Genomic DNA, 18102 nt, shown 5'->3' on the forward strand with positions numbered 1-18102 from the left:
AGAGAGAGAGAGAGAGAGAGAGAGAGAGAGAGAGAGACATCGATGTGAGAGAGACATTGGTTGCCTGCTGCACGCACCTGCTCAGGAGCAGGGACTGAACCTACAACTGAGGTACGTGCCCCTGACGGGGAATCAAACCTGCGGCCCTTCTGTGTAAGGGCCCACGCTCTAACCACTGAGCCGCCGTACAGGGTGGGGCTTGTGGAATTTAGAGCGACTTGTCCCCCCATAGGCTGGCGGGACACACCACGCAGAGGTCACTCACTCAAGGTCGCAGAGCCCTTGCTGGGCCTTGGGGGCCGGACGAGGACCTGACACGTGGCTCATTTTCCACTGAGTTGCTGCGGTAGGGAGACCTGTCGCAGGTGCTTGAGTCAGACACACACCCGCCACCTGTGGCCTCGCTTTGTCACCTCTCAGAGCCGCCGCCTCCTCTCCTGTGAGATGGGGCCGCGGTGGCGCTCACCGCCCGGGCTGCCGGCTGGCTGTGCTGGGGAGGGCCTGGCGGACAGCGAGGGCTCGGTAAGCGCTGCTGCCGCCCTCGGTGGAGCCCCGGGCGAAAGCGTGGGGTGTGCACGTTCTCGGGGGTCTGTCGGGGTGGAGTGTGAGGCCGCTTTTCAGGTGCCGATTCCGTCTGCTCCCCGTCCAGGCACGTGGCTTGGTCCTTCCCTGGGGCGCTTCATGCTGCTCCAGGCCGCCCCCAGGAGAACGTGGGTGGGGCCCGCCCGAGGGTCAGGTGCCCTGTTTGGGGGAGCTCTTCCCAACCCTAGGGCCTCGATGGGAAGAAAGGAGCTCCTTGCCTGGCCAGTGTGGCTCAGTGGTTGAGCGTCGACCTATGAGCCAGGAGGTCCCGGTTGGATTCCCGGTCGGGGCACATGCCCGGGTTGCGGGCTCCATCCCCAGTGTGGGCTGTGCAGGAGGCAGCCGGTCCATGATTCTCTCTCACCCTTGATGTTTCTCTCTCCCCCTTCCTCATTGACATCAATGGAAATATATTTAAAAAGAAAACCCAAATGAAGAAACCAGATTTGCATTCTTGGGTGACTTGGTGGGGTGGTGACTTTTGAAAGCCCAAGAGCTGACACTGAACCGCCTCCTCCCGAGCCCATAGGACGCACAGACGGCAAGAGAGCCGACGCGGTGGCGTGCGCTTCCACTTGTGGGTGAGATGCGCTATTCTGGAAAGCGCTGCCAAGGAAATACGGCCAAAAAAAAAAAAAAAAAAAGGAAAAGGATAGCAGGGGATCATTTAAACACGTCTATTAACTCGGGTGTTAAGTAAAGCAGCGCACGCGTGTGCTGGAGGGACGGAGTGTCTAGAGAGTTGGCGCAGTAGATGCCGCCGGGATTGCGCCTCCCTCCTTCCCTCCCTCCCTCCCCTGCCCTCCAGAACGTTTTCTTAAAAGTATATATTTTTATTGATTTCAGGGAGAGAGAGAGAGAGAAGCAGCAATGATGAGAGAGAATCATTGATCGGCTGCCTCCCGCACGCCCCCTACTGGGGACCAAGACCCACAACCCGGGCGTGTGCCCTTGATTGGAATTGAACCCGGGACCCTTCAGTCCGCAGGCCGATGCACTATCCACTGAGCCACACAGGCGAGGGCCAGGGCATTTTTTATCAGGGGAAGAGGCGGTGAGGAGGCACCGCACAGCCTCGCTGGCCGCCGTCACCACGGTTTGGTGGTGACTGACGATAGGGGAGGTTCCCAGCGACCGTGCTCACTTCTTCGCTTCCTCTTTCTCGCCGTCGCCGGAGCAGCAGCTCTGATTTCCGGAGAGAAGCAGGCTGCCTGGCTTTAGATGGGGCTTCTCTCTGGCTTGCCGGGGGTTGGCGTGTTCTGATGATAAAAAAAAAAAAAAAGGACCTAAACATTGTACATCCCTTAATTGGTAAGAGGCGAGCTGTTTTGATGGGCCACCGACGGCCACATTGATTTTCACTGCCTCGGCGCTGCTCCGCGCGGCGTGCTGGGCCCCGTGCCCCGTGCCCCGCCATGGGAGGCGGAGGCCGGCCCTCGGACCAGCTGATGTGTGTTCGCGGGTGCGTGGTGTCGGTGCTTGGGAGTGCGTGTGCGTGCGGCCGGGAGCAACAGAGCCCTTGCCCCCTGGCTGTTTCCAAATTGGTGCGTTTATGGGACTGGGGCTTTCGCCTCTCACCTTCGTTCTTCTGTTTGGTTTCGGGGACCAGCCCTCGGGGGCCTCCAGGTCGCGTGCGGAAGCCTTTCGCTGTAGCTGCAGGGTTGGGGTGACTCGCGCATGCACGCACGCTCCTTTGCACAGGCAGACGTGTTGGATCGGTATCTTGGCACGTAGCAGCGATTTCTCCCTTAAGTTAAATCAGCGCTGGTTTCTGGGCGGAGGTCTGACTTGCATACAGACCGTGGGCGGAGACACCACACACGCCACGCGGGCTCTTAGTCGGAGTCTCTGTGCTCAGTGGGTAGGTGTAACCCACTGGCGTGTTTTGGGATTGTGATCTGCTCTGTGCGTTACGCGGGCTTGTTTTGCACTTGGACGGACACGTCCTCCATGTGTCCTGTTCGTCTCTCCGCTGGAGGCCGGGTGCCGTTCCCCCAGCCCCGCGGGGACGCGCGCCCGACAGCAGGCAGGGTGCCGCGGGCATCGTCCGCAGGGTGTGGGCGCCGCTGCCCCCCGTGGCTGGCTCCGGGCGCCTTTCCTGTGAAATGGGAATAGCACATGGGGGCAGGGGCCCGGCCACATGCCGGCTTCCAGCTGCCGGGCGTGAGCCTGAGGAATGGGTCTGCGCGTGTAACTGCCGTTGACAGCGGGCAGGACGCGCCGCCAGGGTAAGACGTCCTCGTCCCGGTCGTGAGCTCACTTTATTTTTGTTGTTGTCCGTCCTCACCTGAGGATAGTTTCTCCCATTCATCTGTCTTTACGGAGAGTGGAAGGGAGGGGGAACGAGAGGGAGGGAGAAAGAGAGAAGCATCGATGTGAGTGAGAGAGGCCTATCAATCAGTTGCCTCCCCTGACCGGGAATTGAACCTGCAACCCTTTGGTGTCCGGGCTGACGCTCTAACCACTGAGCCACCGGCCAGGGCTTAACGCACTTCCCTGTGCAGATTTGGCGCTTGCTTGCACAGTGCTAAGTGGAGAGTAGGCATTTTATCTGAAAGAAATCGGCCCAGCGTTTCGAAGGCTGGCTCTCCCTGTCCACGCGGATACCGGGCACGAGCGAAGGCTCAGGTGCATCTGACACTTGCGAGCTGACTCCGTGGCCCTGCCAGCAGCCGTGCTTCCTGGTTCCCTGAGCCAGGACATCTGTGCCGAGAGCCCACCAGGGTCAGCGAGTTCCAGGCTTGGTGTGTGCACCGGGGTGGGGGGAGAGGGTGGGAGGTGGGGTGGGGGAGGGGGCGTGAACTTGGCTACACGATCTCCCAGCTCTAAATCGCAAGGCTTTGGGGGAAATGAAACGTTCTGTACGTCCGGAACAGCGGGTGGCGGCTCTGGAGACACGTGTAGGCGAATGGGTTTTGGGAGACAAATGCTGAGGCATTGTCACCTCCCTGATGGGTCACAGCCCCCAGGATCCATGCACAGGGGGACCGGGACAGGCAGTCCCCAGAGGAGATTTGCACCAACAACTAAAGAATCTAGTTGACGCCCTGGCCCGTTTGGCTCAGTGGATAGAGCGTCGGCCTGCGGACTGAAGGGTCCGGGTTCGATTCCGGTCAAGGGCATGTACCTCGGTTGCGGGCACATTCCCAGTAGGAGGTGTGCAGGAGGCAGCTGATCGATGTTTCTCTCTCATCGATGTTTCTAACTCTCTCTCCTTCTCCCTTCCTCTCTGTAAAAAAAAACAAAAAATCAATAAAATATATTAAAAAAAAGAAGAGAATCTAGTTAAGAACGAGGGCACCACATACTACAACCCACGCCCCCCCCCCAACCCCGATATTAACATACCGAGAGGCGCGCAGAACGCTCCCTGGGAGGCCGAGCAATTCAATGGGTCTTCATAAGCGCCGGGCACTTCTCTCCCAACCCTGTCCGAGACCCCGAGACCCCGAGACCCCGAGACCCCGGCCGCTCATGGGGACTGTGTCCTTCCCGTTGGCAGGAGGCCTGGACGGAGAGCCCGAGTGTGAGCAGAAGGCCAGCCGGGCGCTGGAGGACAGGAACAGCGTGACCAGCCAGGAGGAGAGAAATGAGGACGATGACGACATGGAGGATGAGTCCATCTACACCTGTGACCACTGCCAGCAGGACTTCGAGTCCCTGGCGGACCTGACGGACCACCGGGCCCACCGCTGTCCTGGAGGTAGGCTGCCGAGCGCCGCGATGCCGACAGGTGGCTCTGCGGGTAATTGGACGTGGCGACAGCTGGAAGCCTCCAGTGAGATCCGAGAATTAATCATGTAATTTTACAGCGAATGTCATTTTATTGTGGTGTCTGGGGTACCCTGGATCCGCCTTTTAAATAATTAACAATAAACGCGAGCGCGTTCCGGCCGGCGGGAACGGGGGGCGGCTCCCCTCCCTGTCCCCGGTCCCCGAGTCCGTCCTCCGAGGTATAGGGGCCTGCACCCCACGTTTCTGGAAGGCCGTTTCGAGAGGCTGACATGAAGAGGTTGTTAGTGCCCGGGGAGGCGGCTGAAGTGTGGAGAGCTGCGTGTAGCAGGCGCTCCCAGGCAGGGCTGGTGACGGGACGCGGGCGATTGCCCAGGCCAGGAAGAGTCTGTGCAGACACGGACCCGGGTTCACCCCTGTGCATGGCCTCCTGCTTGTCTGAGTGGCTGGTTGGACCAGAGGGTAGTCCTGGTCTCTGTGTCCTTGGTGCCTCGAGGAGGGGGCCAAGGCCAGTGGTTTGCAGGAGCGATTTCAGACTTCTCAAGTCGTGTGTGACTGTGTGTCTGGGGCACGGTGGGGTGTGCGTGTGCATGGAATGGGGGATGGTGACACATGTATTCCCTGGGGTGTGGCAGCCATGGTATCTGTGTTCCTTACACAACTATCTCCAGGCATCATCTTCCATTGAGATTGTTGGATGGAAATACCTTGGATGCTGGTTTATGGGGAAAGGAACCTAGAATCTCAGTCCACTATTCCAAAGGGGGCCTATTATCTGTTTTTTTTTTTTTTTTGGGGGGGGTGGTGGTGGGGGGAATCTGCTGGTAAGAAGTAGGTTGGGACTCAAAGTTCTCACTTTCCCCTACTTTTCATACCATCTTGGAAGTTTGAAAGCCAAGTATTTGGGAAACTGCTATGACTTTCCCTCAAGTGACATCCATACCTGCACCAGCCCTGGCTAGACCATGTGCCTGTTCTCAGTCTCTGAAGGGAACAGTTACCCCAATACAATGCTCCCAAGAGGACTCTTACAGGCTTGGAATTTCCAGGGGCTCAGCAAATCAAACCCCAGTCATTTGGAATTTGTGATATTTCAACCACAGGCAGAGGCGATGGCTGACTGTGGTCTTAGGATACTGAGGCACTGAAAGGTAAGGATGCTTGCTCGACCAAGGTCACATAGCGATTTGGTGGCCGAGCCAGGACCTCCTAAGGACCCTCAGCGGTAGACTCTGTCCTGCTTGAGAAATCGCAGATGCTATTGTATTTCTTCACTTAGCCACGGCCTGAGGTGGACTCTAACCTGTAAGAGAATGGAATACTGCCACTTACCTTTAAAGCAACCAACAAGCTGATCTTCTATAGGAAAGCCATTCCCGTTAGTTTGTAGAGGTGCAGTTCTCGGAGCAGGTCTGCTGAGGGAGGACACTGCTCAGCCGCTTTGTTCATCTCCAGCCCTCCCCCGAGGCCTTCCCGGCACTGCCCCGCGCCCCTCCCTCCTGTCCTCAGAGTCAAGGAGGTGTTTTATTTTATTTTTTAAAATATGTGTTTATTGATTTTTTTACAGAGAGGAAGGTAGAGGAAGAGAAAGTTAGAAACATCGATGAGAGAGAAACATCGATCAGCTGCCTCCTGCACACCTCCTACTGGGGATGTGCCCGCAACCAAGGTACATGCCCTTGACCGGTATCGAACCTGGGACCCTTCAGTCCACAGGCTGATGCTCTGTCCACTGAGCCAAACGGGTTAGGGCGAGGTGTTTTATTTTTAAAAAATATTTTTGTTGATTTCATAGAGTCAGGGAGAGGGAAGGAGAGAGAGAAACATCAATGATGAGAGAGGATCATTGATGGGCTGCCTCCTGCACGCCCCCTACTGGGGATCGAGCCCACAACCCAGGCATGTGCCCTGACTGGGAATTGAACTGTGACCTCCTGGTTCATAGGTCGACGCTCAACCCTTGAGCCACACAGCCGGTCTCAAGGAGGCGTTTATATCTGCCTGCCACACTTTGAAATTGGTGGCGTTTCTAGGTGGAGAAGGGAAACCGTGGGACTTGGGGGCTCTGTGTGGGGGGGGTCTGTGCTGGAATCAGCTCTCTGCGCTGCGGTCCCAGGCTGGACTCTTCCCAGCGCCGTCTCCTCTCTGAGCCCCAGACTTTGTCTAGCGTCATGGCAGCCCGTGTACAGGGAACCCATGTCGGTGCTGGGGTGTCCACCATAGGCCTGCCCGCTCCCTAAGCGGACCCCACTAACGACCTCCACGGGGAAGTGAGAGCCAGGACTATCCCCAACCCTGGAGCCCTGGAGGGAGTCAGGGATCCCTGGGAAGCGTGTGGGAGACGGCCTCGCTCGATAGCCTGCCTGAGACGCCCATTACGCCCCGGCCCGGTGGGACGCGCCTGGGAGAGGTCCCTGACGCGGAGATAGGTGAGGAGTGTGTCCCCCGGTCGCAGGCTCGGAGGGTTACCCAGCGACGGAAACCACTGGGGACCGCGTGTGCGTTGCCCACACGGGCCCCGACCTAGGACGCCCGCACCCTTCGTCCTGCAGTGGTTTCCCAACGCTGTCCCGGCCGTGTCTCTGGGGCCTTGGTGGGTATTGGGGCCTGTTTGGCTCATGGGCTGCCTCCTATATGCTCACCCACTCCTTAAAGTCTGTTTTATACACGGGGCTTCAGATAGGATGATTGGAAATTGGCTTCTGCTTTAAAAGTTTGGAATGGCTACAGAAAGGCAGTCACAGGCCCGCCCTGGCCGGGCTCGGGGTCTGCGGGGCTCGGGGTCGCGCTTCTGGGCATCCGGTCCTCAAGGAAGACACACTGGAGGACACTCGATGGCCCGACAGGACCTTTCCAGGGAGGGCCATGATCTGCTGGGCCCACGAGGGGCCCTCTGGGAGCCGAGCAGACGTTTCTGAGTCTTGTTTAGGGGGAAGGCGGCCCTCCCAGCTGTGGAGAACCTGGGGCCTGAGGGCAGACACCTGCGGTCAGCTGCCGGCTCCTGCCCCCTGCAGAGGGCTGTCCCCCTGGAATGTGGGGCCCGGCCTCCCAGGCAGGTGTGTGGGGGAGGTCAGCCCTCCCGTGTGCAGGGGGCAGGTGTGGGCCCATCTTGAATGCGGTTCTTCTTTTTAAACTGCTTTAGCAGAGCGACCTCTGGGCCAGTAGTGTGGCATTGAGTGTGTGTGTGTGTGTGTGGCGGGGGCAGTGCCTCGTTCCATAAGAATCAGGGGCCGGGGGCAATTTCAAATGAAACTACAGCCAGACACAGCTTTTTTGAATGCTCAAAAAAAAAGAAAAAAAAGAAAAAAAGAAGAGCCCTAGCCGGTTTGGCTCAGTGGATAGAGCATCGGCCCGTGGACCGAAGGTCCTTTGATTCCAGCCAAGGGCACATCCCTGGGTTGCAGGCTCGATTCTTGGCCTTGGTCAGGGTGTGTGCAGGAGGCAACCAATCGATGTGTCTCTCTCACATCGATGTTTCTCTCTCTGTCTCTCTCTCTCCCTTCCACTCTCTCTAAAAATCCATGGGTGAGGATTAACAACAACAACAAATAGGAGGAGGGGAATTCATTAAAATAGTGACAGCAAAACACACACACAAAAGTGCTCCCCGTGGCTGCATCTCACTGCTCAGCCGGGCTGCCCGCCGGGCCCAGGCCTGGGACCAGGGAGCGTGCCAGCCCCTTGGGCAGGGCGGACCCTCCTCCTGGCGCAGGCGAGTGCTGCATGAAGCGCGGCGGGGAGTTCATTACACCCCGTTTGTTCAGCTGTGGCCACGGTGACCCGGGGGCCCTCATCACAGGCTGGGCTCCTGGCGGCTGGCACCTCTGCCGCCTCGTGCCCATCTGCCCGCGGCCTGTGTGTGCCGGCTCGGCCCTCTCTGGCTCCGGCAGCGCGGGTGGGGGCCCACCTGCCTTACCGCGTAGGGTGCCCTGGTCCCGGTTCCATTTGGTCAGAACAGAGCGGGCACGTTCCAGCCGCTGGGCGATGCTCTGCCAAGGGCGCAGGTGCAGGGCGCCGGTGCCTTCCACCCGCGGAGCGCCCACAGCGCCTGGGTGCCAGCCGCCATCTCACCGTGCACAGGCCTGGGGTCTCGAGCCCCATTAGCACCCCCAGGTGAAGACCCTCCTGCAGGCAAACAGCATCCAGGCAAAGCTCCCGCATCCGACGGCCACGGGATGGACAAAGGCCAGGGGCCAATCCAGGAATTACGTGCCTGGGTTTGGAGGGGGCCTGCCCGCAGGATCAGCCGGCGGCGGACACAGAAGAGATCTGAGCCCTTACCCTGGGGTTTGAAGCTCCAATGTCGACGTGTCCACGTCCCCTGAATTCACCCGTTCGTGGAGCCTGAGCCAATGGAGGGGGCGGAGGACGGGCTTAGACTGATGGCTCCCCAGGAGAGAGGCCTGCAGGGCGGGGGGTGCCAGGAGGTGGATGCCCGGCCTGGGCAGGCTTCCTCTGACCTGCTGTCGGGGGCTGTAGGGTTGGCTCCCAGGGCTGTGGGACAGGCCAGGGGGACGGGGGAGCAGACGTGGGCCTGGTGTCCCTGCTGGGCGGTGGGGGCGCCGGGTCCCCGAGCAGGTGGGGTTGGGTGGGAGAGGGTGGCCATTCGGAAAAGAGGAAATTGGAGCCCTGCTCTCAACACCAAACAAATCCCAAACGGACCAGAAATCCAAACATGAAAAGAAAACTTAAAAATATGAAGAGAAAACAAGCAAGTTTAAAAAAAAAAAAAAAAGAATCAGAGGGGGAAGCCTTTTCTAAATATAACCCTCCGCCCAGAGGCCATAAAACAAAAGACAGAAATATTCCGCCGCATGAAAATAAAACGCGTCTGCACTGCCCACGCCACAGTAAATCAAGCCGGGGACACCCAGCGCCGGCCAAGGCGATTTTTCTGAATGTGCGAGGCGCCCCTACCAACGCCAGGAAAATACCCAATAAATCCACAGGACACGGGGCCCCGGCCGGGCTGCCCGAGGCCAGCGCCCACGTGGATGGGTTGTTAACGCACTGGTCCTTAGATAGTTTGAATACCTCCCATGTGCAAAGGACAGAGATGGAACCAGAAAAAGAAATACCACTGACCTTAAACCTTGAGAAAGATTCAGAACTGTCCATGTAAACCACAGAGATTACCTTTTTTTTTTTTTTTAACCTATAAGATTGTGTGCCCTTGATGCTGAGGCTTGGGGGTCTTGGTCTCCTCTCTGCCCCCAGGGTAGCCGCGGCCTGTGGCTGGAACACATAGTAGGTGCTCACTAAATGTTTGCTGATCTTGCCCCCAAGGAGGCCTCGGCCCGTGTGAGGGCCCGAGGTGTCAGATAAGGGAGACCGTGGGAATGCCCTGGATAACGGGCTTTGAGGCTGGAGACAGCAGGAATAAAGATCGGCGGCCTGTGCCCGGACATAGTAGGTCTTCAGTTAATGTGGAACCAGAGTGGGAGTTTAGAGCAGGAAGAGATGATTTTCCGTCATCAAATATCTGTTGAGCATGTGCTACGCGTGGGGGTGGAGGAGGCGAGTCCGTGCCCTCCGAGGCCAGAGCCAGGACGCGTTCCGGAAGCCACAGGGACCCCCACGGAAGGAGCGGCTTCCCGGTGGGCGCATCCGATGACCACAGGGCCAGGGGAGGGGGATGCCGAGGTGGGGTCCAGGGGCTGGCACTGGGCAACACTGCAGGTCCCTCTGAACCCCGAGACCCTGCGAGTGGCATCCCTGACACGACATCCTCACCCAGAAGGACAAAGAGCACCCCAAACAAAACGAGAAGCCAACCACATTTCTCTCCGCTGGCCGGGGCCTGCGTCCGGGGTGCAGCGGCAGGGGATCGGCGCGTTTTTCCTCGCGCTCCGCACACCACCCCGGCCGGCCTTGCAGCTGGGGTTGGGGCAGAGGCTGGGGCTGGGGCTGCCTCGTGTGGGCCGGGAAGGGAGCAAGGCCCCTGGAACCGGGCTCGGGCCCTGGCCTGGAATGAGTGAAGCTGTCGGTGGCGGGTTTGGCAGTGTGTTGAAACGCTGTGTACCAGCCCAGGGGAGAATGTACAGGGGATTCCAAAATGTGTCCTTTTCTGTTCAACTGTTCTATTTTGGAGGCGATGGCTAGGGTTTGGCTGCTTTTAGAAATGACATCAGTGCTGGGGGCCGGGGGGAGTAAGACTGAGGCCGTGAGGCAGCTGTGCAGGTGCGGGGACGGCGACTGGCGTGGTGGGGGCGCGCACACCCTGGCCCTTCCCCTCACCCCACCATCCTGGATGCCAGGAGTCTTGGCCTCGCCAAGCGGTGGGCTGTGCGTGTCAGCGCAGCCGAGGGACGGAGGTCAGATCTGTCGGAGTGGGTCTGCCCCTCTGAGGACAGGTGGGGGCTGCGTGGTGAGGAGGGGAGGAAGGAGGCCGAGGGGAAGGCAGGAGGGGACTGGGGAGGGCAGGAGACTGGCCTCTGCCTGTGGCCTCCCAACCCCTTCCCAGCATCTGCTCCCAAGGCAGCTTCTGCCTGATTCCCTGAACTTGGAACGAATCCATTGCACCGACCTGGCCTCCCCTCACCCCCTGCACCCCAGGGCCTTTGCACAACCTCCCCCTCCCCCTCCCCCTGGATGCTCGTATGCTCTTGCAGGCTTCGCTTGGAGAGCTCCTTCACCTCCTTTTGGGTCTCAGCTGCAACACCACCTTCTGAGCGTGGCCCTCTGACCCCAACCCCCCCTCAGCTAAAGCTGCTCTCCTTCACTCCCTAGCAAATCTCCCCCTTTGAGTTCCCTGACGGCCGTCACTTCACATTCTTCTTTATGATTTTATTTTGGATTATTGTCTTTGCTGCTGGAAGGTGACCTTTGAAGAGCAGTGCCTTTCGTGTGCCTGCATCCGGCTCTGGCCTGGCCGGGGCCTGGCGCACAGTAGGTGCCCAGGAGCTAGTCACTGAGTGATTTGTTGAAGTGGCCTGGGCGTTCCGTGGGTCACTCCCCGGGGTGTGCGAGGACCGGGAATTCTGTGGGCCGTCCCCTCTGGTCTAGAGATGGCTCCTGTCAGAGGCCACCGGCTCCCACACGGCCCTCCCACCTCCTTTCCTGCCCCTGAACGGCTGTGCCACCTGCTTCCTGGGGGCGGAGGACGGGACTGCGGACCAGACCGGCGGGTGCATCCTGCTGCTCTGGGGGATACGGCCCCCTCCCACTTGAGACCTTCCGTTTTTATCAACTCCCTACTGTGTGCAGGCCCTGGCTCGGTGCCGGGGATCGAGCGGGTTCCTTCGGGCGGGGGACATACGATAAAGAGGCGAGCGGATAAGCGCAGGGCACACTGGGGTGCTCATGGGTTGGGGTCAGTGCCGCTGGGTGCCCGCCCCAGGAGCTGCTGTCTCCCCGGGGGAGTGAAGCATAGGGTCCTGGGTGGGATTTGAGGGGCACGGATGGATGGAGTGGCAGGCGCGAGACCGGAGGCGGGCTTGGGGAGTGCCTGTCTTCCCCGTGGACGGGTGGCAGGGCTGCGGCAGCGGTCATGGTGCCGGACAGCCAGGGCACAGGCATAGGGCCCGGGACCCGGGCTGGGGAGTGAGTCCTCACCCGGTTTTCACTCTGGGCCACGGCGCGCCACCGACTCCAACCCGTGTCATTGTGGATTCCTGCGCAGCGATGCCGCATGTAGGCTGCTTCCGCTCACATCCCTTTATCAGGCTCTTAACAAACAGCTTGTCCAGTATTTACTTAAAAAGTTGTTTAAGCCCGTCCTGGCCGGCATGGCTCCGTGGCTGAGTGTCGACCTAGGAACCAGGAGGTCAGGGTTTGATTCCCGGTCAGGGCACAGGCCCAGGTTGCAGGCTGGATCCCCAGTGGGGGGCGTGTAGGAGGCAGCCGGCCCATGATTCTCTCATCATTGATGTTTCTATCTCTCTCTCCCTCTCCCTTCCTCTCTGAAACCAACAAAAAAATTTAAAAACAAAACAAACCAACAACGGTAACAAAAAACCAAATCACGCCGAAGCTGCCCGACGCCATGTGCTCAGAGGGAGAGAGCCGCACGGGGTGTGGCTGGTGAGGGCGGTACTGCTGGGCTGCGGGGCGCTTGGCACGGAGGGCACGTGGCCTGCCCCCTCCGCAGGTCACTCCCCGAGCGGCTCACCGGACGAAGGCGGGAGGAGTCAAGGGCAGCAGAAGGTCAGGGAGCTTCCGAGGAGCCGGTGTTCATTATGTATTTATTTATACGCACGTGCCTTCCATTTGCCGCCGCCGCCCGGACCCCGGAGGATGCGCTGGGGAACCGGGCCCTGAGCACCGAGCTATTTTTATGGAGACGCGGGGCGCGGTCCCGCGCTCCCCGCACGGAATTGGTATGGAGGCGGAATTGGGAGCTGGAGTCCGAGCCGGTCCCCTGTGGGCGCTGCGCCGGGATGCCGTGTGGCTTTGCAAACAGCTTTGCAGACCGTGCCGGGGTGGGTACAGCGGCCATTTGTGGGGACAACCCCAGGCCCCCAGGACCCCCAAGTGTTCCTCTGTGAGGAGCTCATGTCTAGCTGGAGAGAAGGCATGTGGTGAGACGCGGCTCCGTACCCCAGAGCACCCCAAGTGAAGCCTGGGGTAAGGGTACAGGGGCCCGTGCATTCCGACGAAGGTACTTCAGCCCGCGATTTACGCTCCTTCCAGGGCCCCGCAGGCCGGCGAGCCCCCCGGGAATAACAGAGCAGGCCTTCATGCCGACCGCGGCCCCCTGGACTCGCCTGCGGCATATGGGGACCCTCCCCCGGGGGGGCCTGGCGACTGCTGTGTGGGGTGGTGAGGAGGGCTCCCCGCTCCTGTTCTCGCCCTGTTGCCCTGAGGAGAGTGAAGAGCCGGCGCCGTCCTGCGCCCCGTGGGCTGCTCTCCGTGAAGGTGCTCACTGGGGTGCAGGAAGCCGGGGCCAGGGGTGGGGTGATCTAGGCAGATCGCCTCCCTTTTCTACTCTGCCGGGGGCTTCTGAACAGGGATCACCCCCCGAAGGCCGTCCCCAAGCGGCTTCAGGCTTCTCAGACCTGCAAGTGCGTGTGAGTCCGTGGGCCTGGTGGGGTGCAGATGACAAGTTAGCAGGTCGGGGGGTGGGGGGTGGGGGGGCAGGATTCTGCACTTGTTCCCAGGGCTGCAGGGGCTGCGGGTCCATGGGTCACACTTTTATTTTATCTTATTTCCCCATCACCCCGTGTATCCCCCATGCCCTCTCCCTCCTCCCCTCACTCCCCTCCCCACCCCACAACCACCACCCTGTTCTCTGTGTCCCTGAGTTCCCTCCCTCCCTCTCCCTCCCTCCCTCTTCTCTCTCTCTCTCTCTCTCTCTCTCTCTCTCTCTCTCTCTCTCTCTCTCCTTAATCCCTCTACCCCACCAGCACCTGCTCCCCAGAGCCGTCAGCCTGCGCTGTGAGTCTGTCCCCATTTTGCTGGATAGTCCAGGTTGTCCATCGGCTGCCACATCTGAGTGACATCACGTGGCGCCGGTCTTTCTCGCAGTGGCTTACATCACGTAGCGCGATGCTCTCCAGCACGGGCCACGCTTGGAGGAGCAAGGACCATATGACCGCTGGGCACACTCAGGGGCGGGAGGGGGGTGGGGGTGGGGGCCCGGGCCGTGGGAAGGGGAGTTTTCATGGGACCTAGGCTTTCTCGGGGCCAAGGCTGGACACATGGGCAGGTCCCTTCTTGGGACCACGGGCGGCTTGACGTGGCTTTGGGCCCTGCTCTCCCGCACTGAGTGCGTCCGGGCTGGAGCGGGGCTTGATCACGGCGGTGGATCTGTGCTAGCGTGTCCAGGCGGGCGGGGCGGGGGCGCAGAGCAGGCTGGGTCTGCAGTCCGGGCACCCCTGGCCGTGCCCATGAGATGCCAGGAGCTGCCTCTCTGATGACTGTAGTGCTTGAACACTACGCCCTTAAGGGCGGGCGGGCGGGCAGGCGGGCCCGGGTGAGAGCGTGGCATTGGACATGGCCCGGTTGCCATGGTCCAAGTGGCTGGCACTGTCTGTCTGGCACGGAGTGAGAGCTCGGTCTGCTTCCGGGCACTCAGGGAGGCGAGTTCTAATAATCCTGCCGGCTTCAGGGAGAAGCCCAGGTGTGAGCCCCGCTGCTCCTGGCGGGGGGAGAGGGGGGGGCTGCTGAGCCGCACTGTCCTGGCGTCGAGGGACAGCCCGGGGCACAGGACACAGAGGAAGCGTGCAGTATTCTAAGGTCCTCCGTTCCCCCAGCTCCCGAGGCTCCGTTTGCTCTTTTATTTTTGTTTTGTGTGTGAATCCTCAGTTGAGGATATTTTTCCATTGATTTTTTGGAGAGGGAGGGAGGGGGACAGAGAGAGAAACACTGATGTGAGAGACGCACATGGATTGGTTGCCTCTGGCATGCGCCCGACAAGGGCCAGGGATCAAGCCTGCAACCCAGGTACATGCCTTTGACCGGGGATTAAACCCGAGACCCTTCAGTGTGTGGGCTGACGCTCTAACCACTGAGCAACACCGGCCTGGGCGAGGACATATGTTTGTATTTTTATTGTTTCCCCCCATCACCTACAGAAAAAAGTTGTATGTTCTTAGTATGACACACAAAGCCCCAATGATCTCACCTTTGCTTGTGTCTCCAACATCATCTCTCGTTATAAATTCTCTAATCACCACCAGTCTTACTTGCACACACACACACGCACACGCACATATGTACACACATGCACATGCAGTACACACGTGCACACACACACACACACACACACTCACACACACACCCTCCAACAGGACTGAACTAGCTGCAGCTCCCTGTAGCACGTATGTTTTTAAAGCCCCCTGTGGCCGCCGTGTGGAGAGTGGACTCCCCCGTGAGCCGTGCTGGGGGCTGGTTGGTGAGGTTTGCTTTCGGGCCAGCAGTCACGTGGCCAGGCCCCCGTGGGCGCCGCTGCGTCGTTGGCACGCCAGGCCCAGCCGCACTCGGCTGGCTCCGCGTGCCTGGCTCCCTCTCCCCTTTGTGGGTCAGGCAGCCCCGGCCTCGGAGGCCAGATGGACCCGAGACCTTCGGGGCTGCTTAGAGTTCTAAGTCGCTGTACGTTTCACGGAAGTGACCTATTTTGCTTCGATCTCGCTCTTGTGTTTCCGAACGGGTGACAGAAAATGTGGCAGGGTCATCTGTTTTAATTTCCTTCTGAGGCCTGGACGCCATGGTCCCAGTGGCTGGCAGCGTCCGTGCCTGGCACGGAGTGAGGGCTCGCTCAGCTGCTGGGCACCGAGCGGTGGGTGGGAAGGCCACCTAGAGGTCAGCCGTTTGGCGGCAGCTGCCCCTCCAGCGGCGGGGAGCCCCCTCCAGGCGCTGGGCCGGGCCCCAGCACACCTGGCGCTGGCGGAGGGGGGCGGCTGAGGCCGCGGGCCCCGGCCCTGGCCCCGGCCCTCCTAACACAGCGAGCCCCTTCGAATGGGGACGGGCTCCGTTCCAGTGTGGCAGTCAGCTTGGCCAGACGCTGCAACAATGGCTGCCTGGGAGCTAGGAACCTGAAGGCTCCATCTTGTTTGGGGCTGCAGCCCGTCCATCTTATTAATCACGTGATGGAAACCAGTCCTGCCCGGCCGGCGTGGCTCGGTGGCTGAGCATTGACCGAGGAACCAGGAGGTCACCGGTTTGATTCCCGGTCAGGGCACAGGCCCGGGTTGCGGGCTCCATCCCCAGTGTGGGGTGTGCAGGAGGCAGCCGATCCATGATTCTCTCTCATCATGGATGTTTCTATCTCTCTCCCCTCTCCCTTCCTCTCTTTTTAATAATCAATAAGAAATATTAAAAAAAAACGATACCAGTCCTTCGAGGCAAACGGTGGCCTCCCCTGTGAAGGGAGTGGCGATGGGCCGAGCTCAGTGCCCGCAGGACCGCAGCCCGCCTCTTCCCTCAGGCGGCCATGGTGGCGGGCCTGTCCCGACGGGCCGCCTGTCTCTTCCCTTTCCACCCTGCCACGGCCCTTGAATCTGCTGTGCCCTTGCCGTGCCATTCTCTCTGCCTGGCACCCCAGCCACCCACCTGCCACCTTGCTTCCCTGGCAGAGCCCGACCTTCCTCCCCCAGCCTCCCGGCCTCTGAGTGGGTGGCCGCCCAGCTCCTTCTCTGGGGCTCCCAGGAGCACTTGGCCTGCTCCCTTGTTTTCAAAATACATTTTTCTCGTTTCATGCTTGTTAGACACATTCATTGTAGAAGATCCATTAAACAAAGACAGGCCAAAAAATAAAATAAAATCCAGCTGCAATCCAGAGATCCGGGGCGATCTCTCGGCCGTGGTCTTCCCAGCTTGTTCCGCCTCCTCCCCACTCCCCTGTGGACGGTGAACGCTCAGCGTGTGGTTGACCACAGCAGTGGTGTATCAGGGAGAGCTTCCTGGAGGCGGCGAGGTTGTGACAGCCAGGACGGGGTGATGCCGGGAAGGGTCTCCATCAGCCTCCTCCGATTGGCTGTACGGTGTTCCATGGGATGCTTGCGCTCAATGTCTAGTGCAGCGCCCTGTGGCTAGACTGGGTGCACCCACTCGGCCACCCACCCACCCACTTGTGAGGGGCCAGGACCTTGACTTCCTACCTTTGCTCGCCCAGGCGCTGGCGTTGACTGGCGGGTTCATGGACGTGTTTGTGGAATGAATCCTCATGCATGCTCACCTCGCTCCTCACCGAGCCAGAGCTGAGCTTGTATTTAAGGCCTTTTTCTTCTCCCACTGCAAGGACCCTCCCACCTGCCTCCAGAAAGGAGACTCAACCACTTGTTTGACCTTTGCAAGTCAAATCCGAAGGCTGGGGTTCGGGAGGGGGGTGTGGGTGGTGGATGGGGAGGCCACCTCGAGGTCAGTAGCATTGGTACCTGCTGGGAAGCGGCTTCCGCCTGGAGGGAACTGGGAGGTTCTGGATGGCCAAGGGGCCGCTCTGTGGTGAGAAGGAGGGACTGCCCTGCTTGGCTGTCTCCGGCGGCCATGTTTGAAGGCCTCCGTGTGCAGCCGAGGCAGCCGAGGCGTGCTGCTGCCATTGGTGCCTGGCGTGTGTGAAGACACACAAACCTTCGTGCTCCCTCCTGCAGACCTATTGGAACCCAGGGACAAAAGTCTTAGTTTAGGGACGCACGCATGGACTAAACACACGTTATTGCATCCTGTTCCACGCTGGTCCCGCCCCCACGGGGCTCACCGTTTGGGAGTCGGGGTGAAGGGTGACCAGCCGCCTGGGACTGAGGGGCTTCCCGTGGCGTAGGATTCGGAGGGCTAAAACTGGGAGAGTCCTGGACAGACTGGGACCTGTTGGTCACTCTCGTCAAACGGAAATGCAGATTCCTGCATTGCAAGGGGCAAGGGGTCGGAACTCTCGGGCAGGGCTGGGGGTTGGGGGAGGGGGACACAGGAGGGATCATCTGCTACGGGCCCAGCACACTAGTGGGGGCTTTCCATGGGGTTGTGACAGCCTGGACGGGGAGATGCCCCTCCTTAGGCCTTCAGGCACCTCCCCACCCCGGTGTCACCCTCAGGTGCTGGGCGAAGGCAGCTCTCTGGACGGTGGACCCCTGGGGCCCGGGTCCAATCACCTCGGTCAGCCTCCAGGACCAAGTCTCCTTTTGGAAGAAGAGGGTCCCCCAACATCTGTTTTGTAGGGGACACATGTCCTTCGCCCCTTGAGACCGAATGGAGTACATCTACAGCGTTTACTCAGACAGCCTCCTCCGTGGCCTGGGGGTGTCATTCCTCCATTTTTAAAAAATTGAATTTGTTGGGGTGACAGTGGTTCATAAGATGACATAGGTTACACGTGTGTCATTGTATGATACACCATCTGTGTGCCCAGGGCCA

At 59.9% G+C, this 18102-nt stretch overlaps 1 protein-coding gene across 1 annotated transcript in view; it reads left to right on the top strand.

Annotated features, from left to right (window-relative positions):
* The first annotated feature begins 4084 nt into the window (after positions 1–4084).
* ZNF423 (zinc finger protein 423) overlaps positions 4085–18102 on the top strand; it is a 154525-nt gene continuing 140507 nt past the window's right edge. Inside the window, exon 1 of the mRNA XM_008152348.3 lies at positions 4085–4285. Within this exon, the coding sequence (XP_008150570.2) occupies positions 4189–4285 (97 nt within the window). The 5' untranslated portion in view covers positions 4085–4188. The remainder of the gene's footprint in view (positions 4286–18102) is intronic.

This window comes from Eptesicus fuscus, chromosome 21 (assembly GCF_027574615.1).
Source record: "Eptesicus fuscus isolate TK198812 chromosome 21, DD_ASM_mEF_20220401, whole genome shotgun sequence".
Lineage (NCBI taxonomy): Eukaryota > Metazoa > Chordata > Mammalia > Chiroptera > Vespertilionidae > Eptesicus > Eptesicus fuscus.